Source organism: Terrapene carolina, unplaced genomic scaffold, assembly GCF_002925995.2.
Source record: "Terrapene carolina triunguis isolate 2854851 unplaced genomic scaffold, T_m_triunguis-2.0 Scaffold62, whole genome shotgun sequence".
In the NCBI taxonomy this organism is placed as follows: domain Eukaryota; kingdom Metazoa; phylum Chordata; order Testudines; family Emydidae; genus Terrapene; species Terrapene triunguis.
The window spans coordinates 30,284,900-30,312,306 of NW_020664413.1; the positions used below are offsets into that span (position 1 = coordinate 30,284,900).

Consider the following 27,407-nt stretch of genomic DNA (forward strand, 5'->3'; position numbering starts at 1 on the left):
TAATGCCTATCTTATAAGTCTTAACTATTTTGTCCTATTTAATGGAATGTAAAGATGTTCTATAATTTGTAAATTTAAAATTTATTTGACATAGTTATCTATGAAAGCTATTTTTAAGGAAGGATCGAGGTTTCCTATTTTGTAATGTGACATTATTGGAGTCCCAGAGATTTTTTGTTTTTAATGTTTGTGCATGGTGTAATTTCATCTGTGTTTTTTATATTTACTTTGGCATTGCAAGGGAGACTGGTTATCTTGGCAAAACTGAGTCAGAGAGAATACAAGTCATCTGAGAAGATAAAGCAACAGAAGCAGCTTGGTCAATATATTAAATTGAAAATTAGCAGTGAAGATAAAGATTCCTCAGTGACTAATTTATTGTCAGAGGCTGCAGTCTGCACCATATGCAGATCTAGCCTTCGTACGGGTTTAGGCTCTGTGGCTTCTAGGAAAGTGGACATAAAATGAAGGACTTCACAACCAGCTTTTAAAAATGATGAATAAAAAAACTAACTGTTGTATTCCCAAGAATTAAAAAACCTGGAAATACTAAAAGAACCACTGAAAAGGGACCAATTATCCTATTAAAGAACAGGACCCAATTAAGATGTATTTGAATAGCTCTAAAATATTAGCAGGCACATTAAGGTAATACTTTATTACCTCAGAGGTTGAGCCTCTGGAGAATATATCAAGAGTCTCCAACCATCATGTTTTAGGATTAAAAAAAGAAGCAGAGGGTTATGATCCTTCTGTTCCTTTACCTGAAGATTATTGGGGGAGCAGCTTAATCCACTATTAAGTATACAACATGCTTTTGAATGACTTCCTCTTCCTTGCACACTTGTGAAGCAAAAAGGGCACAGGGAAGAAAAGGTTTCTGGTTGCTTTTAACATGTAGCAGATTGAAATAGACATTTATAATGTCTTAAAAAGATTAATTATCAAGAAACACTGAGTTATAATGTTTTCAGATAGTGAAAAAGAAACAAGTCATAAGCAGAACACATTTATAAAATAGGCACACACATTGCAATATTTTATCCTACAAGACTATACTTCTGGGACTAACCTATGTCATCTTGATTTTGATAAGGTTTGAAAAGTTTTTGTTTCAAAGCATCCTATATCAATTTTAATGGAGGAAAAATCTTTGGAAGCAGTAACTTTGACCTTACTAAAAATCCTTATTTTCCTAATTCTTCAGCAGCAAAATCCTAGATATAAAATAAAGTTTGGACATATGTTTTTAATAAATGGAAAAAATTTCCCATTGGAATTATGCAACATGCCTTACTAACAGCACCATAATAGTTTATTTAACTATTAACAGATGTGCTGTAAATTATTTTGTCTTTGTGATTGTTCTAATTTTGTTGGTATTATTACTAGTGACAGTGAATAAGACTATTTTATAGCATTTGTTTTTTTAAAAATTGATAAAATGAAGAGAGGAATACAAAAGTCACATGTAACCTTAGCATTCATACACCATGCAACAATAAAAGGGATGATTTCAGACTCCACTAATCTATGACTCAGCAAGATTTGGGGCATCCCCCCAAATCTTCAACCTGCTTCTTCTCTGCACCCCCTCTTCTGCTGCCACACACACAGAGCTGGCAGTGTGTGCTCTGCATCATAGCTGAATCAGTCAAATATTGAAAGACTGAAGGAATAGCACTATGGACCTAAGATGCGTTCCCTTATCTGCTCATTAAGGTCCTGTTCCTACATGTGCTTAACTTTACACACACGAATTGTGCCACCAAAGTCAATGGGACTACTCACATATAAAGTTAAGTATGTGCATAATTGTTTTCAGGATTGGGGCCTACATTGCTAATGTTACTCACTGAAACCGGAGGGTCCAGATTGTAAGAATTAAATCCTACCTTAAATAATCTACAAATATTTAAAATATTTAATAAGCATCTACATTTCTTTTGGATGAACAAACAATCCAAATTGCATAAAAAGGAGGGAGCTCAGTGCCCTCTACCCAAAACATATTCATAGCTTGTCCTGGAGATGTGACAGACAGAAGCACTTTGGAATTGGCTCCACCAGATGTTTATCAGAAGTGAATTTGTATTATCACTATTGTGTTTATTGCAGTAGTGCCTACAGACGAACCAAGATGGGGACTGTGACAATGTATCCCATAATGCTTTATGGGAATATGACATAACTGGAGTATGTTTTATGCTACATGTGCCATGTAACTTATCTCTGTAAAGGTTATGGTCTACTGAATCTATTCATCCTATTTGTACACATATATCATTTTTGTACTTGAAGTTGTGAATATTGGCTGTATACTTGCTTGATTTCTAAGTAAGCTTTGTAAGGCATTTGGTCAGCTTCTTTAGAAAGGAATTTGCAAAGTTAAATGCCCAATCCAGAAGCACTTAAAGAACAATGGATCTTGGAATGCTCCAATCCACATAAGAAGTCTACTTGAGGATGTTCAAGGTAGCATGTGAACCATGGCTGCTACCTGTAGTTCTGAGTCATGCATGGACATGTGACTTGCCCATGTGACTCCAAAACTCCATCTTGGAGCTAGACTTTGCATAGGAGTGAGGAGGGCATCTCCACCCACAAGAGAAAGTCTATTTAAACCCCCGGGAGACGCCTCCATTTTGTCTTCAGCTGGCTAAAGAGAGAGAGCCTCTCCACCCCCAAGGATACCTGAAAGGAACTGGAACATAGGACAGTAACTACAGGCGGTGTGAGTGATTGCTGGACCCAGACTAGAAGGAGACTAGTCTGTAAAAGGAAGCTTACTGGGTGAGATTTTATTTGTATTCAGTTTCTTAGACATAGACTTGTGTGTTCTATAGAGGGTGAACAATTTATGAGTTTACCCTGTATAAGCTTTATACAGGGTAAAACGGATTTATTTGGGGTTTGGACACCATTGGGAGTTGGGCATCTGAGTGTTAAAGACAAGAACACTTCTGTAAGTTGCTTTCAGTTAAGCCTACAGCTGTTAGGGGACGTGGTTCAGACCCTGGGTCTGGGTTTGCAGCAGGCTAGCGGGTCTGGTTCAAACCAGGCAAGGCACTGAAGTCCTAAGCTGCCAGGGCAGGAAAGCAGGGGCAGACTGGGTTTCTGTGATCCAACCCGTCACAGGGACCCCATTGTGCCAGGCATTGTACAAACAGAGAGTAGTAGATATTCTCTGTCCTGAAGAGTTTACAGTCTAAATAGACACAACAGACAGAGGGTGGGGGAATGGATATAATGCATGAGCAGACTGAACAATGTGATGACAGTAAAGGTCACGTTAGTCCCTTTTTTTGTGGGTGTGGGATTAATTAGGCGGGGGTCAGCTAATTGGAAAGAAAAGGGAATGGAAACGGATCAGGGAAGGGGAGCAAAGGAGACAGGACAAGGGGAGAAGAGGGCAGGTGTGGAGTAATGCTGAGATTAAGAGACTAGAAGGGAGGAAAGGGACATGTTTGGTGCAAAAGGCCAATCAGCACAGGGCAGCGAAAATGATAGAATCATAGAAATGTAGGGCTGGGAGGAAGCTCAAGAGGTCATCTAGTCCATCTGCCGGTGCTGAGGCAGGACCTGGTATACCTAGACCAGTGGTCACCAACCGGTAGATCACGATCGACTGGTCGATTGTGGAGCCTCTGACAGTCAATCTCGGTCACAGTCTAGGGTTACTGACCCTCCCACAGCCAAACAGGGAGATCGGCTGCTTCCAGTCTGGCAGCGCAGCAGGGCTAAGGCAGGCTCCCTGCCTGTCCTGGCCCCGTACTGCTCCCGGAAGTGGCCGGCATGTTTGGCAGCGGCTCCTGGGGGGGAGGGGCAGGGGGTCTCCACACGCTGCCCTTGCCTGAAGGCACCACCCCCGCAGCTCCCATTGGCTGGGAATGAGCAGGGCGGGGCCTCAGAGAAGGGGTGGGGCAGAGGTGTGGCCTCAGGGCAGGGGTGGGGCAAGAGTGATTGGGTTTGTGTGATTACTGTTATTTCTACATTTTCTTTGAGGTAGATCCTGGGTTGCACTTAAATTCAAAAAGTGATCTTGTGCTTAAAAAGGTTGGAGACCACTGACTTAGACCATCTCTGACAGGTGTTTGTCTAATCTGTTCTTAAAAACCTCTAATGACAGGGATTCCACAACCTTCTTTGGAAGTCTAGTGCAGTTCTTAAATGTCCCTATAGTTGGAAAATTTCCCCCAATATCTAACCTAAATTTTCCTTGCTGCAGATAAAGCTGATTACTTCTTGTCCTACCTTCAGTGCTCATGGAGAACAACTTATCACCATCCTTTCTATAATAACTTTTACATATCTCTCTTACGTAATGGTAAATTCTCTGTTGGTTGTGGTACAATGTTGCTGAAGGTGCATTCAATGGTACTATGGTCATGAATACGGGATGTTTCAAATTGCAGTCTCATGACTTTAATAGTGATGGTAAGACTGAGTTTCTGAGAAGCCTGTAGCTCTGTATCAGGCCAACCATATATGTTAACTTTTCAAAAAAGGAAAAGAATTGTGATCTACCATATTCAAAGGGGTTTTGAGTCTTGAGAAGAATGAATTATCTCTTTGTTCAAACTTGGAATGTTTTTCAGATTTTTGGTGCTGCTAAAAACTTCCAAATTACATTTAATCAATAGATTCAAAATTTTGTATGCTATGATCTGTAACTAATTATTTTTAAAAATAAGTCACCACATTCCCCTTTTCCTCCCTCTTCCTAATCTCCTTGTATGCCTCCATGTATCTCTCCTTGTTTCTTTCAATGCTCATTTCCCTCAGGGAATTTTCCTATATATTTTTCATCCTATTGGAATGTTTCATTTGATATATTTTATCTAAAATCTTCCATTTTATTCAAGTTTTTCTTTTCTAGTTTAGCCCTTTCCGCTGTATCTGTTCTTGCATTCAGTTTTCTTTCTTTCTTTCTTCTTTGTGCCAACCTCTCTCTACCACTATCTTTTTCTTCCATTTCTACACCCTTAGTCCTCTCCTCTCTGTTTCTCTGAGAATGAAAGTCAGAAAACAGACCCTGTCACAGTCCAAAAGCAGGTGAAGATCGCACTTAGGAGGGTGAATGGGTTAGAGAGTGAAGTGATTTTATAGACCTGGGTGTGTCACTACCATTGCTCACCCTTTATTCTATCTGCGTGAGCGTGGAGTCCAGAGTACTGGAAATGTAGTGGTTTGGGAAAGTTCTGAGCTAGAGTGATGGCAAAGATAAAGTCTGGGGCAGAGGCAATGCTGGAGCTTGAAATAGGGTGACAGAGATTAGGGCTCATGCCAATGGCACAACTGAAGGTCAAGGCAGTGCTGAGTTATTGCAGAGGTTGTGACGACAACTTTCCAATTTCGTAAAACCGGACACGACACCCTCCCACCCCATTGTTCGATCGCCCCCTCTCCAACCCCTGCGGGTTGCTGTCTCCCTCCTCTCTGAGGACTCACCTGTAGGGTTGCCAACTTTCTACTCTCAAAAAACTGAACACCCTTGCCATGCCCTCCTCTGAGGCCCTGCCCCCACTCACTCTATCCCCCCTCCCTCTGTTGCTTGCTCTCCCACCCTCACTAACTCGCTCATTTTCACTGGGCTTGGGCTGGGGGTTGGAGTGCAAGGGGGTGAGGGCTCTGGCTGGGGCTGAGGGGTTCGGAGTGCTGGAGGGGGCTCTGGGCTGGGGCAGAGCTTGGGATATGGGGGTGTGTGAGGACTATGGCTGGGGATGTGGGTTCTGGGGTGAGGCTTGGGATGAGGGGCTTGGGGTGTAGGAGGGGGCTCCAGGCTGGGGCTGAGGGATTCAGAAGGCAGGAGGGGTATCAGGGCTGGGGTAGGGGGTTGGGGTGAGGGAGGGGGTGCAGGCTCCTGGTGGCGCTTACCTCAAGCAGCTCCTGGAAGCAGCGGCATGACCGCACTCCGGCTACTATGCGGCGGCGCAGCCAGGCAGCTCTGTGTGCTGCCCTGTCCACGATTCCTGGCCAATCGGAGCTGCGGAGGGGCACTTGGGGCCAGGGCAGCGCGTGGAGTCTTCCTAGCTCTCCCTAAGCCTAGGAGCCAGGGGACGGGGGGCGGAGAGGAGGGATGTGCTGCTGCTTCTGGGAGCCGCGTGGAGCCACGGCACGCAGGGAGCCTGCCTTAACCCTGCTGTGCTGCTGACAGGACTTTTAACAGCCCAGTCAGCATTGCTGACCGGACCCACCAGGGTCCCCTTTCCACCAGGCGTTTTGGTCGAAAACCAGGGAGTGGTCTTCTTTGGTGTGGTGATTCTAAGAATGGGGGAAAGTGCAAAGCTGCCAGCTCTCTCAATATTATCCCAAGGACCATCATGATTTTATGCTTCACAGCTTCTCAGTCTGCCGATTTGACAAATCTTGTGAACTTTTGCTCTTAATCAAAATGGCTGCCATCTCCTATTACCTTTTAGGTAGGACAATAGTACAAACTGAAAAGTCTCCGCCTTCAGTTAAAACGACAGCCGTTTCCATGCAGCTTTGCGGAATGAAGTGAGGCTGCCTGTAGTAACGAGTGCTGCCATCGCCTCTTGTTCCCTGGGGGACTGAAGCCAAGCTGCCTACAGGGAACACTGCCACCCTCTGGGCTCTCTGTTTAGGAATCTAGACGGTGGGGCTGTTGAAAAACTAAACAAACGTTGTGAAATTTGTTTTGGTCAGTTTTGAATTTCAAAAATATTTGACCAGCTTTGTTGGACAGGAAGAGACTGGGGAGGTGTAATGTGCTAAAGAAGCAGAGTCAATATGAGGGGGCAGGAGCTGGTAAGAGGAAAGGGAAAATATGGGGAGCAAGTAAACGTGGAGGAGCATGAAGAGGAAGTGTAAGTGGGGCTGCGGAGTAGATGGGACAGGGAGAGAAACAGGAACGGGCTAGGAGGAGGAAGAGGGAGGTGGGTTGAGGTAAGCGGGGATGAAGAAGGGCAGAGTGGCAACTCTCCAACCCTAGAGGCCAGAGAGTGAGAGAACTTCCCCACAGTGCAGGCCATGGAGGCCCACATTGGTGTGGTTTTAAGATTGAACTTTGAACCTGAAATAATCACACCCCTCCAAGGGCTTGCGATGCCTTGACCCTAACGGCTCAGGGAGAGAAAGTGTGGGATTGTTTTTAATTCCGTGATTTGGGAGGCTGTTCTAATCGCGTGGTGTTCGAGTCATGACTTTTGAACCCTAGGGACAGCAGCACTAAGGTGGTGCTGGGCCCCAGCACGATTATACCTGCTTCGGTGGGGAGACCGGAAGCAGCAGAGTCAGTTTGGGCGTTCATCACCCGGACCATGGGGTGGGAGGAAGAGGCATTTGGACTCCATCTCTTGGAGCAGTAACGCCGGGGGCTAGAGGGGGATCGATCGGACCCCTCCCCCCCCCCCGGTAACGGGAGAAGGGGGGTCGGCGCTGGGGACTCTCCTCCTCTCCCGAGTGGCTCGGGGCTCCCAGATGTGGCGAGGGGACAGGGCCAAGCAGAGAGACAGCGGAGGAAACGGCCTCCCCCGCCCGTTCTCGCGAGAGCCGGGGGAGGGGTGGGGCGTCAGCGGGGCTATGACTGGCGACTCGGAGTTGTCGCCATTGTGAGTTCTGCAGGCGGAGGCGGCTGGGCCGCCCGCAGTGGGGGGTGTCTGGGACGGGACTAGAGGAGACGCGACGCAGGCTCGGGTGAGTAGGGGGCAGGAATGACAGTAGGGGCGACACTGACGGAGGTTGAGGCCCGCAGTATCCATCTTGTCTCTGGGCTGTGGCGGCAGCAGCCTCCCCGCCGCCACAGCCGAAGGAGCAGGCCCGGCCCGGCCGCAGAGCAGCCGGGTCTCTACCTGATCCGGAGAGACTCAGTCTCTCCGTCCCCCCGCTGTCCCGCCCTGCCAGGTGCGGCACGAACAACCAGCCCCCGCCGCCACCTGCTCTGACTCTCCAACACCCTCTGTCCCCAGCTCCGGATCAGCCCTGCCCGTGCCACCCTCCGAACCGCTTCGTCCTGGGGCCAGCCTCAGCCTGTGCCCCCAACACCAGCCCAGCCCCTGGTGGGGCCTGCTGAGCAGCGCAGACTCCCTCCCTGCTCCCGGCATGGCCCCTCCCCTTTCCCTCCTCTGGGCCTAGGGAGTTGCCCTGTTCCCTCTCCTGCTAGGCTGGGGGAGTAGCCTCATCTTCCTGAGTGAGTCTGGGGAAGAAACTTGACCCCCATGGACTGAGTAGTCTGGGAGGGCTCAGAGTTAATCAATCGTATATCTATGTAGAAGTCTCAATTATCCTACCCATTACCGCCACTAAGACAGAAGACTTGGGGGGTTGGGAATGGCTATTGAAGGGGAATTGATCATTGCCTTGTGGGTCCCACCATGCCAGAACTAGTCACTGGAGGGAACTTTAGGAATTGTCATGTGGAGGGGAGGGATAGCTCAGTGGTTTGAGCATTGGCCTACTAAACGCAGGGTTGAGAGTTCAATCCTTGAGGGGGGCTATTTAGGGATCTGGGGCAAAAATCTGTCTGGGGATTGGTCCTGCTTTGAGCAGGGGGTTGGACTGCATGACCTCCTGAGGTCCCTTTCAATCCTGATAGTCTATGATTCTATGGGTACGTCTTCACTACCCGCCGTATCGGCGGGTAGCAGTCGATCCCCGAACGCACTCACCGTTGACTCCGGAACTCCACCAGAGTGAGCGGCGGTAGTGCAGTCGACGGGGGAGCCGCGGCTGTCGATCCCGTGCTGTGTGGACCCCAAGTAATTAGATCTTAGATACTTCGACTTCAGCTACGCTATTTGCATAGCTGAAGTTGCCTATCTTAGATCCATTCCGCCCCTCAGTGTAGACCAGCCCTATGTGCCAGAGGAAAGGGAACACAAACCATCCATAAGAGACACTTCTTCCTCCCTTCTCTCCCATTTCCCCCAACTCCTGAGGCAGAGGCCTTCCTAACAGGCAGAGATGTAGGAATGCTGGCTCTATGCACCCCCTCCACATGAAGTATTATGGGATGGCAGAAGGGGCATATGCACGCTTCTATTGTGTAGTGCTGCAATGGCCCACTGAGGCCCTTTCAGAACTGGTGCAAATTAAGATCACTCAAGCCTTCCCTGTCTGCAGAATGGTTGAATTGGCCTCTAGCAGCTGTAAGAGACAGCATTGTCTCTCCCCTCAGCCTGATTCTCTTCTGATTAAAAATAGTTCCTGATCTAAAGTCCAAGTGTTCAAAAGCTATTATTAGTAAGGTCCTCCCAAAATCCCAGTAGCTTTAGAAATTTCTTTGTCTTCTGTTTTTAAATCTTTAGGGTATGCTTGGATCAGGAGTTTTTTTTCTAGCTGTCACTAGCTGTCAAGTTCCAGAAAAATTACTTGAATTTTCTATTACTTAAGATCTGAGGTGGTCCCCTCATCACATGCCTCCAAGCTAAAATTGCAGGACCCATAAGCATTGCTTCTTTTCTTGGCCTCCAACCCCCACTTCTCCCTATGGTGGAGCAGAAAGATTGTTCTTGAAACGCCAAGCTGAAGTGTTGGTTTTCTCCTTCCCTTCCTGGAGCTGATGACTCTGGAGAGGCTCCAAGTCAATGCTAGCCCTTATCATCCCCATCTCTTCTCTGTGGTGAATTGGTAGACTCTTAAGCATGGTTCTCCTTTTTTACTGTACCTAGAGGCACTGATGGATTGTGAGAAGGGTAAGACAGTGGCTTCCCAGTACTGTAGTTGGAGAAACAACGCCATCTTTTACCCCTTTGCTACACCTAAGTGTTTAGGAGGCAATGGGATTTAGAGAAGCTTCAGCCCCTCTCATCAAACTTAGGACTGTCATAAGAAAGTGGTAAGAGATCTTAAAGTACCTTCAGTATTAGAAGTAACCCTTATTATAGTAAGGAAAACAGTTATCCATGAAAATCTTCTTCTATGGGCTTCTAAAACAAAGTTCTGGAGAGCTAAAATTTAAATTTTGGTGCATATCCAATTGGTAGCTTTTAACATAGTCTACCAAATTATTAATTGGCTGAACACTTAAAAAATACACTTGTAAAATTTTAGTTATAGAAACTCTTTTCAGTACCACAAACCTACTTTGAATGTTTTCAGTGTAACTGTCTACTCTTTAAGTGTCTAAATGGATTTTAGAACCTGCAAAAATATGCTACTTTGAATCCATACTGAATCCATGTTCACTCATATTTCTGCCACAGTTGAGATCGGAGTTGGGTAAGGTCCCAGTGCCCCTCTGAGTAAAAATCCAAAATGGTTGTCAGTTGAGGTTTCCTTTTCAATGTAATTTGTCAAGTAAACCGACAATGCTGTGTACTTGTGTAATTTGCAGGTATTGCTGTAGCTAGTAAAATGCTTTAGTGAGTGTGTCGGGGAAGAGAGGAATGTTGTCAATCAAGGAAGCCTATTTAAGCTAAGTATGGTCAAACCCAGTAATTATACACAAAGCTGTCAAATGAATATATTTTAGCACTGGTAAGACAACCAGTATATTTTCCCCCACACAGTTTGTGGAACACAATTATGTAACATTGTAATGCAATGGTAATTTGAATATCTAAAGTTACATTTATCACTTAGATTAAGTCCCCTGGGACACAGTTTTGCGGTGGGTCCTCCCCCTCCATGTAAAATTGTGCTCAGATTCCTGGTACTAACGCTACTAATTTTTGTTGGGTTTAAAACAATCCTTTAAGTCATGTGTTTACCTTTAAGGTAGTTAAATTGTACTGGTTAATATGAAGATACTCAAGGGCTCATCTACACATGAGGTATTTGGGAAAAGCTATACAGAAAAAATTAAAAATAACTCTGAAATAAAAGCATGTCTACACAATGGGGTGATGCACACTAAGGGATGTGATTTCTAAAGTGCATCAATCTGTCACACGCTTAACTGGTCCACATAAACCCTGCTGGTATGTACTAACAGTTCCCTAGTGTGCTTTATTTGAAACAGTATTTATTCTGGAATAACTCCATGTGAAGACGATCTAGAATAGCTATTCTGTTTTAAATTGGGATAGCTCAGTGGTTTGAGCATTGGCCTACTAAACTCAGGGCTGTGAGTTCAATCCTTGAGGGGGCCATTTAGGGATTTGGGGCAAAAATCTATCTGGGGATTGGTCCTGCTTTGAGCAGTGGGTTGGACTAGATGACCTCCTGAGGTCCCTTCCAACCCTGATATTCTATGAAAATTAACACTCTTATTCCTGCATCTATGTGTAGACAAGCCCTAAAGCGCTAGAACTGGAAAATGAAATGATTCCATGTAGGAGTTTAATGTTTTCTAAGGGTCTTAAGTTACCATTCAAAATATCTAGCACAAGGTCGGCAACCTTTCAGAAGTGGTGTGCCGAGTCTTCATTTATTCACTCTAATTTAACGTTTCGCGTGCCGGTAATACCTTCTAAAAACGTTAAAGTGTCTCTTTCTATAAGTCTATAATATATAACTAAACTAGTGTATGTAAAGTAAATAAGGTTTTAAAAATGTTTAAAAAGCTTCTTTTAAAATTAAATTAAAATGCAGAGCCCCCCGCAGACCCGTGGCCAGGACCCGGGCAGTGTGAATGCCACTGAAAATCAGCTCGTGTGCTGCCTTTGGCACGCGTGCCATAGGTTCCCTATCCCTGATCTAGAACACTCTAGGGAGCCACTGATTCTGACAAAGATTTTTGTGAAACTTTTATTGTGACAAATACAGTATAGTTTGCAGGATTTCTATGTAACTTCTTCCCTTGGTGGATGTAAAATGTTATCAAATCAGAATAAGTTTCAAGTCATGCATGCCAGGAAAAGCTTTAAAATATGAACTGACGCCATGTCTACCCTATGGGTACTATAGCAGCATAGTTATGCCAGGATAATCCTGTAGTGTAGATACAGCCTATGGCAGTAGAAGAGCTTTTTCCATCCCTTTAGGAACACTATGGCTTCATCTACATTAGCACTTTTGTCTGTCAGGGGTGTGAAAGCCCCCACCCCTGACTGACAAAAGTTTAACAGACAAAAGCTTGGTTGTGGACAGCGTTATGTTGGCAGGAGACACACTTCTGCGACATAGCTACCGCTGTTTGTTAGGGGTGGCTTAATTATTCTGGCAGGAGAGCTCTCACCCGCTGGCATAGAGCAGCTACATGGGAGACCTTACAGCAGTGCAGCTGTGCTGCTGTAAAGTCTGTAGTGTAGACAAAACGTACCTTCCCGAGTGACGGTAGCTAGCTCAATGGAAGCATTCTTCCATTGACCTAACTGCATCTATGCCAGGGGTTTTATCGGTATAGCTGCATTTTTTAGGGTGCAGCTTTTTCATACCCCTGAATGCTGTAGCTATGTTGGTGTAAATTTTAAGTGTAGACCAGGCCTGTGCCCAATGTCTGTCTGAAGCTGCAAAGGGCATGAAACAATAGCTAAGAGGTGTGAACTGCCCAGTCATCTGAATTCAGAAGCATGCGGCTACCTTAAGGAGGGTGATATTATGGCAGGGTCATTGTTTGGGAGAGGGGTGATAGTGGGTCCTCTTGTGGATTAGTACCCTAGGCACAGATTGCCTTAATTTAACCCAGATGTGAGTGCAGGTGGTAGTACAGAATGAGGCCCCTCTATCTTCCCCTTTCTCTGCACACCTAAGTAGCATGTTTGTGTCCTTGTTCCTTGCACATATTCCTGGCATAAAGAAACTGACAAAGCTCATGCCACTTTCATGCTGCTGCTTAGAAAGCACTACAAGGATACCATCCAGAATAGAGGTAGGAAGAGAAGAACTGAAAGAGAGCTGCAGCAGTGCAGTAGCAATGTAAATTACTTTGAGAGTTTCTCAACCCACTTTCTGGACCTGCAGGGAGTGGGATGGAACACTGATAGTACCTTTAGTCCCTTGGCTAGACTCTCTTCAGTCAGGTGTCTAGCCAACTGAAGTAGAAGTGTTGATGCTGTATGTGTAATGCATGGCTCTGTGACACAGCAAAGTATAGAGGAAGGAAGTTTATTTTAATAAAAAAAAAAAGCCTATTTGCCTTCCTGCCAAAGGAAAGTGTGTGGGTAGATGGACTGAGGGAGGGGGAAGACCTCTAAGAAGTGGGGAAATGTTAAACCGGGGTAGATCTGGTGGAAAAATGTGAAAAGCCAAAAGGTAATTTAGCCAAGACCTAGCAGAGAAAAACAAATCACTTAATTTTGTTTGAGGGAGATTGTATGTATTAGTAGGTAACTAATGCTTTACACTTATTTGGCATCTCTTACCAAAGGATCACGAAATGAGTTATAAACAGGTGGTAGTGAAGTATTATCCTTATTTTACAATAGGAAAGCCAAGGTAAAACATGATGCAGTTTACCTTATGGTCATATAGCAAGTTAATTGCAATTCTAGAATTAAAAGATAGGTCGCCTGGTTCCCAGGCCTGTGCTTTAAAAATCATTATATAAAGCATGTGCGCAATAAGTATTGATGACAAACTTAACGTACCTATCTGTTGCAGTCTATACTAGAAAAAAAAAAGGGGGGAGGGGAAAATAACTTTTGTCTCATGTAGAACACTGAGAATGGAGTCTAAACCTTCAAGGATTCCTCGAAGGATATCAGTTCAACCCTCCAGTTCCTCCTCTTTAAGTGCTAGAGCATTGTCTGGAAGCAGAGGAAGCAGTTTAACTGATGCATATCATACAAGAGAATCTTCACTGAGACTGGATTCTGGATGTCAGGTGAGGCATTTTATATTTGCTTTTAGAAGTAACACCTTCTATATCTGCCTCTTTTGAGCAGGATTCTTAACAAGATCAATTTCAAGGGCAATATAAGGAGGAATTTCAACACGTTTTCTCACACAAACAAGATAAATGCAAAGATTTGGCCTTGTTGGTGGTAGTGCTTTGCACTGCCATGAAATGGCTTAGAGTAACTTCATTTTACCATCTTTCCCCACTACTGTTGGTATGTAGCATTTTAAATCAGTGCCTGAATAAGGAACATCATTAAATGAGTCCAATGCATACCCTGTGTCTATCGGGATGGTGATTATAGTATAGGATCTTGGAGGGAAGTCTGTTTAAGTAAAATCGGGATCTTCTGGCCTGACAGGGAAGTGGAGACCATAAGTTTCAGTATTGCCAGAGCACAGCATTTTAGTTTTAGATAATGGTGTAAAAGGTCTCAACTCTAAAAATGACAGCACAATTAAGCTATACCTGATCTGTTGTATTTATTAACTGTTTGTTCTGTCTGAAGGTTGTATGGCACGAATAAGGATATAAAGGAGTGAGAAGGCTTTCAGGCTTCAAGTCATTCTGCCAGCATGCTAGCAGAACTAGAGATGAAAGCATAAGGGGTGCTAACTAGAACATTCTCTGTGAAGGCTGAGTTGTGTCTGGAATGGGGTGCTTCAACACAATATACACCACTACCTCCATATAACGTGACCCGATATAACACTAATTCGGATATAACGCGGTAAAGCAGTGCTCTGGCGGGGCAGGGCTGCACACTCCGGTGGATCAAAGCAAGTTCAATATAACGCGGTTTCACATATAACGCCGTAAAAAATTTTTGGCTCCTGAGGACAGCGTTATATCGAGGTAGAGGTGTACTAACAGCTGATTCACTAGCCTTGTCATGTTTACCTCATTTTAGTTTACACAAGTGTGTAAACAGACAATACTGTACATAAGTTATTTCTATCTAAATACATATGAAACAAGCTGAACTTAAAATATAAATCAATACAGATGACAGTCGTATTAAAATATGTAGAATCTGTTTGGCCCACACAATTGTGCTTAGGTTTGTGTCCCTCCTGTGTAATAAGGTAGAGCACCACTGTCTTGATCAAGACTGTTTAGTAAACTAGAAAACACTTTAAGGATTAACCTGTATATAAGTAGATTTGGGGGGAAGTCTTAGATGCAAGATATTGGCCAGTGCGTTCTTTCATGTTACACTTCAGTTAATGATTTGACACTTCGATTTTAATAAAACTCCTCCTATGCTATTCAGAAAAGAGATTCTCTAAATTCCTTTTAGAAAAGAAGTCTTGCAAGTGTAAATATGTACAGTAACTCCTCACTTAATAGTTATGTTCCTGAAAAATGCAACTGTAAGTGAAACAGTGTTAAACGAATCCAATTGTCCCATAAGATTTAATGTAAATGCAGAGGGTTAGGTTCCAAGGAAATGTTTTTGGGGCAGACAAAAGGCACTATACTGTATACTATACAGTACTGTATTGTGGTTGGGAAGTGCCCCTGGCTTACCCCACACAGGCACAGCCCGCTGCAGGCAAGGACCTTTGCAGCGGCAGCTTCCCCAGAGAACAGGCTCGGATTTTGCCGGAAATGCTCCAGGCCCGCCTCTTCCTGTCCCCGCTCCGCTCCAGGCCCGCCTCTTCCCGTCCCTGCTCCACTTCCTCTCCAGAGCACGCCACATCCCTCCCCCCCCCCCCAATGTCCTAAGCACCGCCAAACAGCTGCTCAGCGGTGCTTAGGATTTTCTGGGAAGGAGGGGGAGAAGTGGAGATGTGGGGCTTCCTCGCTCCTGCCCCTCCCTCCCAGCACTTCACGCTTAGGACTTTCTGGGAGGGAGGGGCAGGAGCGGGGAAGCCCCGCATCATCTCTCCTTCCCCTCCCTCCGTCCCAGAAAGTCCTAAGCGCCGCCAAACAGCTGTTTAGCAGCGCTTAGGATTTTCTGGGAGGGCGGGGGAGGAGTGGAGACATGGTGCTTCCCTGCTCCTGCCCCTCCCTCCCAGAAAGTCCTAAGCGCCGCCAAATTGGCAGTGGGGGAAGCTCTGGGAGGGAGGGAGAGGAGGCAGCGAAGTGGAACTTGTGCAATGCTCCCTTGTAAAATCGCTGCTCTTCCACAGAATTTTACAGGTAGGCAGCCAAACGACGTTATAAGGGAGCATTGCACAACTTTAAACAAGCAAGTGTGTTCCCTAATTGAGCAGGGATGTAACATTGAAACAACGTTAAGTGGGACAATGTTAAATGAGGAGTTACTGTACCAAGATGTATGTGAATACTTAGTACTCATAACTCATTCACACAAAGTGCTTTACAGAGGTGGGGAAACACTTTTTTTAGATGTGGAAACTGACTTGCTTGGTGTGTAACATCAGGTATGGCAGAACAGGGAATAATTCCCAAGTCTAACTCCCAACCTGATGGCCTGTATATTGGACCACACTGCCTTGGCTCGTCTGGTAATCATGGACCAGCTTTCTGTGGAATTGCACTTTTGGGAATATGACCTGGCTTGCATAGGAGTAGTCTTTTCCCTATTATCAGCAAATTTTTTTATGACACTTGCTTGGCTTTACTTCTGTTTAATCCTTATTGTCTTGTTTAATAGTTGTTTCAGTGATTAACTCAAATGGGGAACATATCAGCGCTATCCTTTTCTAGAAAAGGAAATGTGGAGGTATACAGCTGATGTAACCTTCCTTCAGTTGGTAAAGAGAATGGTAGCTGTGACTGACTGTGAAAGTGTACGTCTATTATTTATCCAAATGAGGCATACATCCCTGTTTTCTAAAACCAGATGGCTAAATGGTGTGAAATTTTACACGGGATTGCTTTTGATGCCCTCTTAATTTTTTGTGTAGTTCCTCTTCATACATTTTGAAATAGGTTATTTCTGAATTGGGGCTCTGAATGCTTTTCCTTAAAGTCCCACTTTTCATTAACTCAAACATTACCAAACTTTATGTAGAGAGACAGGTGGATCTGATGCAAAGGATAAGTTTATATTATTAAAAAAACCCCACACTGACTTAGGGTCATTTGATTTAGCCATTCATGTTGTAACAGAACTTGTGCTGTACACACAATGTTGATTGATGGGGTTGCTGAAAGAGCCTGATGCACATAAAACCTTCTCAACTAGCAGCTACACTTTGATATTCTCTCTCCCCCCCAAGTACAGAAGGGAAAAAAGTTGCTGTGCTGATAAAGTGTGCAGCGATGAACACTTACCACTCCCACTGCTTCCAGAGAAGCAGGTCCACTTCCCCCCCTAAATTAAGCACTAAAAACCTGGGAAATTAATATACAAAATTTGTGAAATAGATAGGGTTACAGCACATACAGAATATTTGACACAAACCCACAAAAGCAAGGAAGTTAAAAGTTAAGCCACCTAACAGTACATACCCTCTATTCCACTCACAAGCACACACCTAACCATTACCAAAACTACCCTGCCTAGGGATGTCAGCCTATCATCCCCTCCTTCTACACACAACCCTTTACCAAACTCCTCTCTCCAAACACAGCCAACTACACCATCAAACATCCACAACTGCTGTTGATGAGGAGGAATAATTGGGTAAAAGGGCTTGTGCAGAAAGTTTAAAGGTAAGCAGAATTAGGATTTTGGTAGGTGGTCAGTGGCATATATTAGTTGTGGTAATGGTAAGATGTGCGCCTCTGGGTGAAACAGTAGTTCTGTTGAATGGCTTAACTCTTTTCTTTTGTGTGTTTGGTAGTCAGGGTTGCAATATGCACACACCAAACAATTCAGTAGGTATTTTTATATTTATATTAATATATTTTATATTTATATTTATATTTGGAATCCCTAAGGCTTGGGTCTTTGTTGTGCTAGACCATGTACACGTGATTAAGAAATAGACCTCCTTTACCACAGGAGCAGTCCATAAAAAGAACATGTAGACTTTTTTTTTTAATTTAGTTTTCTACCTTCCTCTCCTCATCCACCTCACCCTCACCCTGAAGTCTTCAAAGTACTCATTTCAGACAATTCTGACCTTTCCTTTAAGTGTCCACAGAAGTTGCAGTCCTCCTCTACACATCTCTATTAAACTGTCCCCAAAGCTTAGAGTTTGTAGTGCAATATATCTGTCCTAGCACTGCTCTTAAGAAGTTTTGGTTTAAATTGAAATGGAGGCATTGTCTTACACAGTGGAAACTATAGAAGGAGATGGAAGTGTGGTTTGTTATGCTTCATCTTACCTTTTTGGTAATTTAGCAGCATTAAGACTCTAGAAATAGAAGCTCTCTGAAGCTACTTTTACTTAGTCTCTTTTGCTCTGAAAGACGACATATACAAGAAGGAGCTGGAAGGATTCATGGCTTTACATTCTTTCCTAATTTGCAGTAGCTTATTTGTGACTGACTCATTTTGCAGAAACTATATAGGCTTATATAGGAACACATCTAATTAGTATTAAATATCACAGGTAGAGGGTTAGCATTGGAAATTTTTTTTTTTTTTTTTTAAACACAACTTTCTTAAGCAAATTGCTTGGGGGAGGAAGCAATGCTTAATTTATTAAACAGAAATTAAATCCTGCAGGCCATGATTTATGGTGTTAAAAGTAGCACAGTTGGTGGAGATTAAATTCCTTAACATGTTAAACTTTCTTAGGTGTAAACAAGAGAACAGATGCTTATTCAAGGCTAGCTGGCTCAGTTTGCCCTGGTCACTTGGGATCTGAACCCCTAAGCAACAACACTTGGCTCTTTGCTCCTTGAGTAACTGGGTCACATAAGTCTGAGTCTGCTCCAACATTGAAACTAAGAAAGCAGCCCTTTTAGCATAGGCTCAGGCTCCAGAATCCAAATGTTCAGTCCCTGCTGACTGTCCGTCCAGGAGCATTGTGTTACATAAGCCATTTCTTGCATTTAGTTTTCTGAGTACTAGATCATTCAAGTTATCATGTATAGCTCAGTAGGTATATAGCCATGTATCTTGCCTACATTCCTGTGTCTTGTATACATAACTTTCCAGGCATATTGGATGCAGAGGATGGCTTAGGCATAGGTTAGAACATTTTCAACATGTTCACTCATAGTAAGGCTAGAACTCCTGAAGTCTGCTGCTAGCTGTACACCACTGATTCATTACATAGCCATGGATCAATCACTTGTCTCACTTCCCCTTAAAATAGGGATGATGCATAAGTCTCTACATGTAGAATAATTTTATCAGTATTCATATGGTGCTGTAAAAATGTTAAGTTTAATATGTTTTGACAGGTTATTTCTAAACAAATTAAACAATTTTAGCGATGACCTATTCAATTTTTGCCCTTTCCCTGGTTAAATACCATTCTTGATCTCATCGTAACACTTTAAGGTCTGGAATCCAGGGGCAAAGTCTACATTGTATGAATTTCGCACTGTCAATGAAACTTACTGCAGACTTAATGTGTTGGTACTTAGATATAGAGCCAAACTATCTCTGAGAACAATTTGTCTCTTCTCTTGTGACCTCAGCTGTCCAAGGAATTTTAGGAGCAGTTTCCAGTGTTGCTACAGGTACAGATTTCATGTGACCAGGTAAACTGAGTAAGATCATCCTGAATGAGTCGTAATAAATATGGCCAAATAGGAACAGAACGGACAGGTTTTTGTCACTTCAAGATTGAGTCTGAAACTTGACTCAAACAAAATATCACTAAGAGCTGCTGCAGCTGCATAATATTTACCTTCAAAATGGGGTGCAGGGTCTTTTTTTGTTTAACAATTGGATACCAGGTAATGATCTTGGAATAAAATGTAAGAAAATTACACCCACATACAAAATCTTCTCAAAACCAAAGAGCATTCATAATTGAAAAGCTTACCTCATAATAGGAAAACTAACTTTCCTAGGCAGAACAAATCAGAAATGAAAAAGTTGGTACAATGTAAATTTTAATGGGAGAAGCCAATAACTTAAGACCATCCATCTAGGTACCGTAGTTTTCCCAAGATTTCAAATGGATTTTACACTTGGAACTAAATTGGATGTTAACGGCCTATAGGCATGACATGGTTAACAGGCTAAAAGTCAAGCCAAACAAAGATGCACTTGTATCCTCCAGCTGTCTGAGGAAGAGTAGAAATAATTTGACAGTAGTAAATGCTCTCTGTGTAGTGCAAGTGTCACGGAGTCACCAGGCCAGTGGTCTGGAACTACTCCATACAAAGCCAATCAGGAGTCTGGTGTAGCATGCCTCCTCTCTGAGCATATTGTCACTGGGGAAAAAAGCTTCCTGGGTCTGACCTTGGAGCATTCAGCATCCCCTTCCTCCCGGTGTGCTTCCTGCAGCAAGTCCGCCCAGGCAGGGCTCCTGGGGAAGCCAGAGGGCCCTGCACCCCAACTCCTGCAGTCAGCCAGCATGTAGAACAGAAGGGTTTATTAGTTGACAGGAACACAGCGTAGAACAGAGCTTGCTATCAAGATACCATGGACTTGGCTGTAAATCACTGATGAGTCCTGGGCCAGACGGCCTAGACACTCTCTCTTCTCTCTTCCCCCCCCCCCCCGCTACCAAGCTACCAGTGATCCGACCTCCAACACCCCCATTGCTGCTCCTCCTCTTTGTCCTGCGTCCAGGGAAAAAGGTATCGCCAGGTCACACACCCCTCCTGGGTCTCAGGTTACAAAGGGCACTGGCCATAGCATACGCAGCTGGGCAGCCTCACCTGCCCTGAAGGCCTCAGCGAAAATTTGCACCCATTTCCCCCCACCGAAATATTGGCGCAGTACACAGGGAAACAGAGGTACACACGGTATTAGAATAGGACAGTGAGACACTCATGCAACATAAGATGAATAAAACTCCACTTCGTCACAGTAAGTGTCAGTTTTACATGATTTAGAGTTCTAAAAGTAAGCGCATTATAAACGCAAGTTTGTTTGGTTTCCATTATACAAACCTTTCATAAGTTTTGCGAAACTTGCTCGCAGAAATCTTAAATTAACATCACTTTCCTTTCCTACAAATAAGATTTTTTTTAAATTAAAATGGGAGTTTCTGGGAGCTGCTTTTTTTTTTTTTGACAAAGACACTAATTTTTTGTGCTGCTTTTTAGGGCCTATTAAAACCCCACTTCCTTTGTTTAAAAAAGTTATTCTAACCCCCCCCCTCCACCTTTTTATGTAGTGTTCCTGCTTTAATTACTCACCATTCAATTTGTTTTGGACAGCATAGTATTTGTGTGAAACTCTAGGGTAGGACTGTTTGTTCAGCACCATAAAATAAGTGGTGTGTGTCATTTACACCAGCACTACATAAACTTAAGTGGGAACATAAGAGAAACTGCAACTTCTGGTTTTGATAATGCAACAATTTGATTTTTAAAAACCACTAAAATTCCAGTCTCTCTCCTACTATACTGAGAAAAAAACCTTTAACAGGATTTCTTAAAATTAAGAAAAAGTAAACTAAGACTTAAAGAACCCTTAAACACACACTCCAATCTTGGAGAACATTTTCTAAGACTTAGCCTTGAGATTGTGGTTAAACAGTTGCAAAAAAGAAAGCAGAATACCCCTTTACAAAACTGTAAACACTAAAAAAAGTGTCTACCTTTGGACAGAGACCAAGCATGGACAATTTCAGTCCCAAATGTAGTATTGCCACCCACCAGTGCTGAAAATGTCATGAGCTGTATCTCAAAGTGGCTTTAAAATTATGAGATTTTTAAAAAACAGAACTTTCCCATTAGATTCTGGTTTCTGAGCCATTCTGGTGCACTGGGGTCATATTTTCAAGATTTTGTGTGAAGCACGGGGACTAGAAATCTTTTAAAATGAAAGCTGAAATTCTCAGCTTTTCATTAGCTGGAGAATAAAGAAAAATATTGCAAGACTTGGCAAGCGGCAAGTGACATGCCTCAGTAGAAGTTATGAACACATGTAACTGACTTGTTTTACAAAACAAAAGCACAGCTGTTTCTTAAAGTTGGATAATTTCTGAATTTCCTAGTTATGAATAGTTTAAGATTTTAAAAACTTAATTTTGAAATTAAAGTGTTTTAGAAACAGTGATTCCAGAAGCTTATCACAAAAGGAGTATTTAAAAGATTTTAAGCTTCCCATAGCCCTTTGAAATTATTCAAAGTGGATCTTAAAGAAAAGCTAATGAACCTTGTTTATTCCCATATTTAAGACATTATATTATGGATATCTTTTAGAAGGAGTAACTTAAAAAAATGACATTTACTCCAGGTATAGGCATGGAATTTAACTCGGAGCATGAAGTTAACTTTCATACTGTGTCTCCCTTGAGGAAAAAAGGCTGTCTTTCTATTTAAATAGAAAGTCAGGGGTCATTAAAAATGGCATTTGATTTTACTCCTACTGAATTTATTGGAAGTTGCCACTTAAGTGATGCTGATATGGAACCTCAAGAATGTCAACATTGTTAAAACCTTCTCTGTACTAGTTGATCAGAGCGACTAGAAATATAAAGATTTTATAATTTTTGTATATATTAAGCTTTTCTCCAGAAGTGTGATGTTCCAATCCTATTACTGTTAACTTCCCTATTTGTCCAGAATATGGACTGCAGCCTTTGGATGTGTTGGGAGGATGGAAATACAAAAGTCAAATTAGTTACAGCTACTGCCATACACTAAACTTTTTTCCAGCAATTTGAAGAACATTTTGTACAGAATGTGTACAAAAGCCAGCAGTGTTTTGCAAAGCTCCCATACAGAACTGTCTTCAATATGCATGCCAAAATAGCTATTTATAATTTCAGTGCTGTTGCACAATGTCTGGGGAGTCAGCTACATGGATGCCCAACTACTAAAAAAAAAAAAACTTTCTTAAAGTAACTCCCTCCCCCCAATGGTGATTGCTATGTTTTGCTTCCAAATGGCCCTGTAGGCCTTCTTTGGTAGGGCTCAATATAATTGCACTAGAGTTGGGCAGCAGACCTACAAAGTGAAACTTCTCTAATGTACTCCCTGAGCAAGGGGATGGAGAGTCAGGATACTATCCTTTACTCCTCTGTATAATATATTTTTGGGGACATATCAGAGAGAAGTAAGGAGAAGAGAGGCAGCAGAATAGGAGGAAAATGGTTGTGGCCTGTAAAGAAACAAGAACACTTAAGAATAAAGTGAATTTTACGAAGATGTTACGTGAAATGTTCTTAGAGTAACAGCATTGGTTTACTTTGCTAATAAGCCACATTACCAATTTAGTTGACAAACTGCCCTCCCTCGTTTCATCTGTTTTGTTAGGACAGGATTTCTTTTGATCAGTGTGCTATTCTGTTGTTAGCTCTTGAGGACGGCAAAAATGTAATTCATCATCCTGTTCGGTGTTAAGGTGAACCAAACAAATGTAGTTTCGTCCTCTACTACTGCTTTGGTGTGGAAAGATGGTCTGGGTTTTTTTTTTTTTTTAAACAACTTATTTCTGCAGAATTGGAATAGTGGTATCATACCACAGGAAATCTGAACTTAAAAGTTCCTCTTTCCTACCCTCAAATGATAGGAGAGGGGGTGTAGAGACTTCAGCTTCCTTAAACTGACAGAGTTCTGCAGTTTGGGTTACAGCTGCATGTGTGACAACTATTCAGCTCTTCCAGCAAAAGGATTGGGTCATTGCTTCTCTCCTCTCAGTACAAAAATCCATTAACAACTTAATGTCAGGGCGGAATCTGAGGCAGCAGAAAAGAGAGAAACTAATTCTCTACCTCCTTCCCCCCCACCCCTCCAAAAAATACTAACAAAACAAAGCCCACAAACCTTTGCTTAGCAATTCTTCTTAGATTTATCACCTATATCTTAAGTCCAAAACACTTAAAGATGGAGTGCCTGCTTTAATTTTGAAGTTTCCTGACTCTTGGTGCCACCATCTTAATATGTACTCAGTCTTCAGAGCATGACTAAAAAGGCCATCTTGATTTAAAGTTACATGTAATATGCATGTTGTTCTTTAGGAATCCAGTCTGTTGCATAGTTCCAGTAGAGACTGGGGAATTGGAGAAAGAGGAGAAGCTCATGAAACTCCTTGGAAGCTTACTAGTTCCTCTCCAACTCACTACTCGGGGACACTTGATCGTCCATGGTCTGGAAGATTTTTGGGAAGCAGAAGCAGATTGGTGAGATTTGATAATATATAAAATATATGGGGAACAGAGGTTTTAAATTACAAATCTTCCAGGTCAAAAAACCTGCTAGTAGGAATCCCCTGCTATGATGCTTAAAATAAGTTTGGTAGACTCAATCAAGTTAAGGGAGGAGAGGGGGGTAGGAGGAGGAAGGGAAAGAGGACTGGAGTTGTTAACAGACAATTATAAAGAATGACTTGAATTAGATTTGTTTTAGATTAGTTTACAAATAGTTAAGGCTAAGATTTTGTCATGGTTATTTTTAGTAAAAGTCACAGACGGGTCATGGGCAATAAACAAAAATTCACAGAAGCTGTGACCTGTCTGTGACTTTTGCTGCTGCAGCTCCATGGTTTCTCCTGCCACCATGGTGGCTGGGAGCTGCAGGGTCCCCCATCCCCGCATGTGAGGCTGTCATCTGTTGCAGGAACCCACATCGGGACCCTGAGGAGGCTGTTGCCTTGTTTCTGGAACCCTGCTGGCTGCCAGCTCCAGTCCCACAGCCCCAGAGGCTGAAGCAAAAGTGTCACAGAGGTCTCTGGAAGTCATGGATTCTGTGACCTCTGACATAAATATAGCCTTACAACTAGTTAAATATAAATTTGAAGGGGACATGCTCTGCAAATCCTCCATTTTAAAATTTATAGGTGTTGTATGCATAATGGGGGAAAGATGGGGGTTATGACTAGACTCTTAAATGCATATTGTGGCCCCACACATGGCCAGACTAACACTATGGCACTCCCATGGCTCCATTCCTCCTTGGAGTGAGGCAATAGTTTTCAGAGTTAAGATGAATAAGGGGAACTCTTGTTTTAGGCTGCTTGCTGATTCAGACAGGCATCTATTACACCCTGATCATGTTTTCCAGTTACTAGGACCCTCATGGTTGCATACTTTTAAAATGGAAGCTGAAATTTTAATATGTGACTCCAGGAACTGAGGCCTAAAGTGTCTGCCTTCATCTGGGCCGGGTCCCCATACAGATTTGAAGCTTGCTATTTATGACATTTTATGCACAATACTGAAGTCAACAAACTTTGCCAAGAGAGAACTTACAGTTTAAACAGGTTTCTTACACCAATTTAAAAGGTGAAGGTAGTCAGAGTGTGGGTGAGAAAACAAATGTGGGGCTGCCAACCTTCAATGGAAATCATGGTGAAAGACTGTGCATGTAGTTGAAGTGCGAACTGTGCCTCTGCTTATAAAAGGCCTGTCCCTGTAGTTAGTAGGCACTGCAGGCTTTTCAAACTGTTTCTGTTTTTTTTTCCCCCTTAAAATTTAATTTTTCCCCCTAAAGTGACTTTTGAGCTGCAATGAAAAGGAATGTTGCACCACACAGTACTTTCTGAAATTGTTGCTTTTAGATTAGCTTCATTGAGCAATGTGTGAGATTCAGTCTGATTGCTAAACAGGGTTATGAGTCCTGTTTTGTACTTGGTTTGGGAAGCTAGTTTTTTTTTTTTTTTTTTTAAATGATGGAGGAGAAATGTCTAGTACAGCTCGCAGTCATAAAAAGTAACAGCAGGTGCTTTGCATAAACCCTATATATAAAAATTAAGCTTTTCCTTAACTCCCTTCAAATACATTTGGATTGTGATTTATAGGGAGGATCTCCAGTAATAGGACAGGAAGGTGAAGTATCAAGGCAAGTTGTAACTGGCTGACACATGAAGTTATTTTGTTGGTCTGGTTACACAAATCTTAGTAAAACTATACATGTATGCCTCATTTCCTCAGTGCTAATAATTTTATAATTCTGCCTCTTAACTTGTATTAGTGACTAGCAGTCAATTGTGGTCTACTGCTGATCGTATAACTTGCAGTTCAGTGTTATGACTATAAGAAGTTATAATAAACATTTTATCCATGCTCTCAGTCTTCAGAAGCAAGAGATTTAACTGCTAGCCCAAACCTATAACTTTAGGTTGCTAAAACAGAGGATATTTTTCCCAAATTAAAAACATTAATAAAATGAGTATTAAAAGATGGAATCGAGCAGTTAAAGCTATTAACTGTGAAGGCTATTATGATCTTTACTGTCTTCAAAAATGTAGACAATATAAAAAAAAATCACATTGCTGTGACATCTTCATGTATTCAAACATGGCTTAGTGACAGTGTTCTGCATATCAGAGGGAAATGCTTTTCAGTGTTACAAAACAGATAGTGTAATGGGGAAGAGAGTTCCTTAAGAAAAACTGATTAAACCCTGGGGTTGGAAGGAGAGGTTGGGGGAAAAGAAGGAGCTAATCAAGGCTACTGGCTTAAGTCCTAAAATACAGCTAAAGGACTATTTTTACTAAATCCTTTTAACTGTTTAACCAAGTCATATGCTTACTCTGAGGTAAATTAGCAGCTTTTCTATAGCACTCATAGTATCTGTGCACCTTTTCCACATTGTTTTTATAAGCAAATCAGTCAATGTAAATTGTCTTGCTGACTTTATCAAGCTGGTTCTAGCCATATACAGGTAGGTATTTTAAAGCTTGCTTTTACAGGTAAAAAGCGTAAGTGAAACTACTGTCATAATTTTTTTTTTTTTTTTTATAAAAACAATACTTAGTCTACATCCTCCTCCTCTCCTCTTTCATCTACTTGGTATGGTGAATCTGAGAGAACTCAGGGAGCATACTCAAGACTACATAACCAGCAGCGGGATAGTGATTCAAAGAGACCTAAGCTTTCCTATACATCTACCTCTTCTGTGAGAAGTAATGGCTTAAATGCAGTTTCAGGTAAGAGATGCATTACTAGTGCTAAATACTACATATAAAATGTAGTTCTGAACAGCAAGCTTTTACCAAGTTGTAAATATCCACTCATAAATAGAGGCTTTAAATACTTAGATATTCAAAATAAACTTTAAACAGTAGAAACAAAGTGTTTTCACAATTTTGGTATCTTTATCAGTCTCTAGGAAAATATTAACTTTAGTGTTTTGAAGAGACCACTGTATTAAAAAAATCACTTATTTTAGTAGAAAACATTCATATTTAAAGGTGAATGGAATGACTAAGATAACCAAATGTCAGAGTCCTAAGGAAGAAAGTCTGCAGCTGTTTACTGATGCAGTTTGGCACTAAAATTTAACAGGTACACAAGAGCAGTAGGGCATGTGGGAGCAAATTCTTCCCTGTATTCTAGCTCTGCCTTTCACACAACCCTGAATACCCCAGCTGGCCAAAGTACTATGGGCAGAGGTGGAGCTAGAAGCAGAATCATCTTTTTTTAGCGTGGGCTAAAGGTGGCCATCTTTACAACAGAGCTTTCAAGCCAATATTAGATAACATTGAACAGATACGATTTTAGATTCTTAAGAGAATGCTTAAACTAACTACCGCTGGAGTTAAGGTTGTAAATATGTATCTAGAATGTGTCCATGTGGTGGGCATAGAATTTAACTCAGTTTAAGTGTGGCAGCTAAAACTAAAGTTGAAGGTAAATTTTAAAAAAATTAGAAAGTTATGAAAATACCACGAACAACCTTAAGTATGGTCTTGTTACCCTATCCTCTCTACTCAAAATATTTGCATATCTTCAGAACCGATTATGAATTGCAGGCTACACAGCATCCTATCAGACAATAATAA

The 27,407-nt window shown here is 42.4% G+C and overlaps 1 protein-coding gene across 9 annotated transcripts in view; it reads left to right on the forward strand.

The window, feature by feature from the left end:
• Positions 1-6,688: 6,688 nt before the first annotated feature.
• MARCHF7 (membrane associated ring-CH-type finger 7) overlaps positions 6,689-27,407 on the forward strand; it is a 36,096-nt gene continuing 15,377 nt past the window's right edge. Inside the window, exons 1-5 of one of the 9 annotated variants that reach the window (XM_024219275.2) lie at positions 7,022-7,659; positions 9,633-9,799; positions 13,501-13,669; positions 23,644-23,805; positions 26,381-26,552. In XM_024219275.2, coding sequence (XP_024075043.1) covers positions 13,511-13,669; positions 23,644-23,805; positions 26,381-26,552 — 493 coding nt within the window. In that variant the 5' untranslated portion in view covers positions 7,022-7,659; positions 9,633-9,799; positions 13,501-13,510. Of the gene's footprint in view, positions 6,772-7,017; positions 7,660-9,632; positions 9,800-10,297; positions 10,383-11,512; positions 13,670-23,643; positions 23,806-26,380; positions 26,553-27,407 lie in introns of those variants that run through there. The other 8 variants (XM_024219268.2, XM_024219293.1, XM_024219302.2 and 5 more) reach the window with 8 other exon arrangements.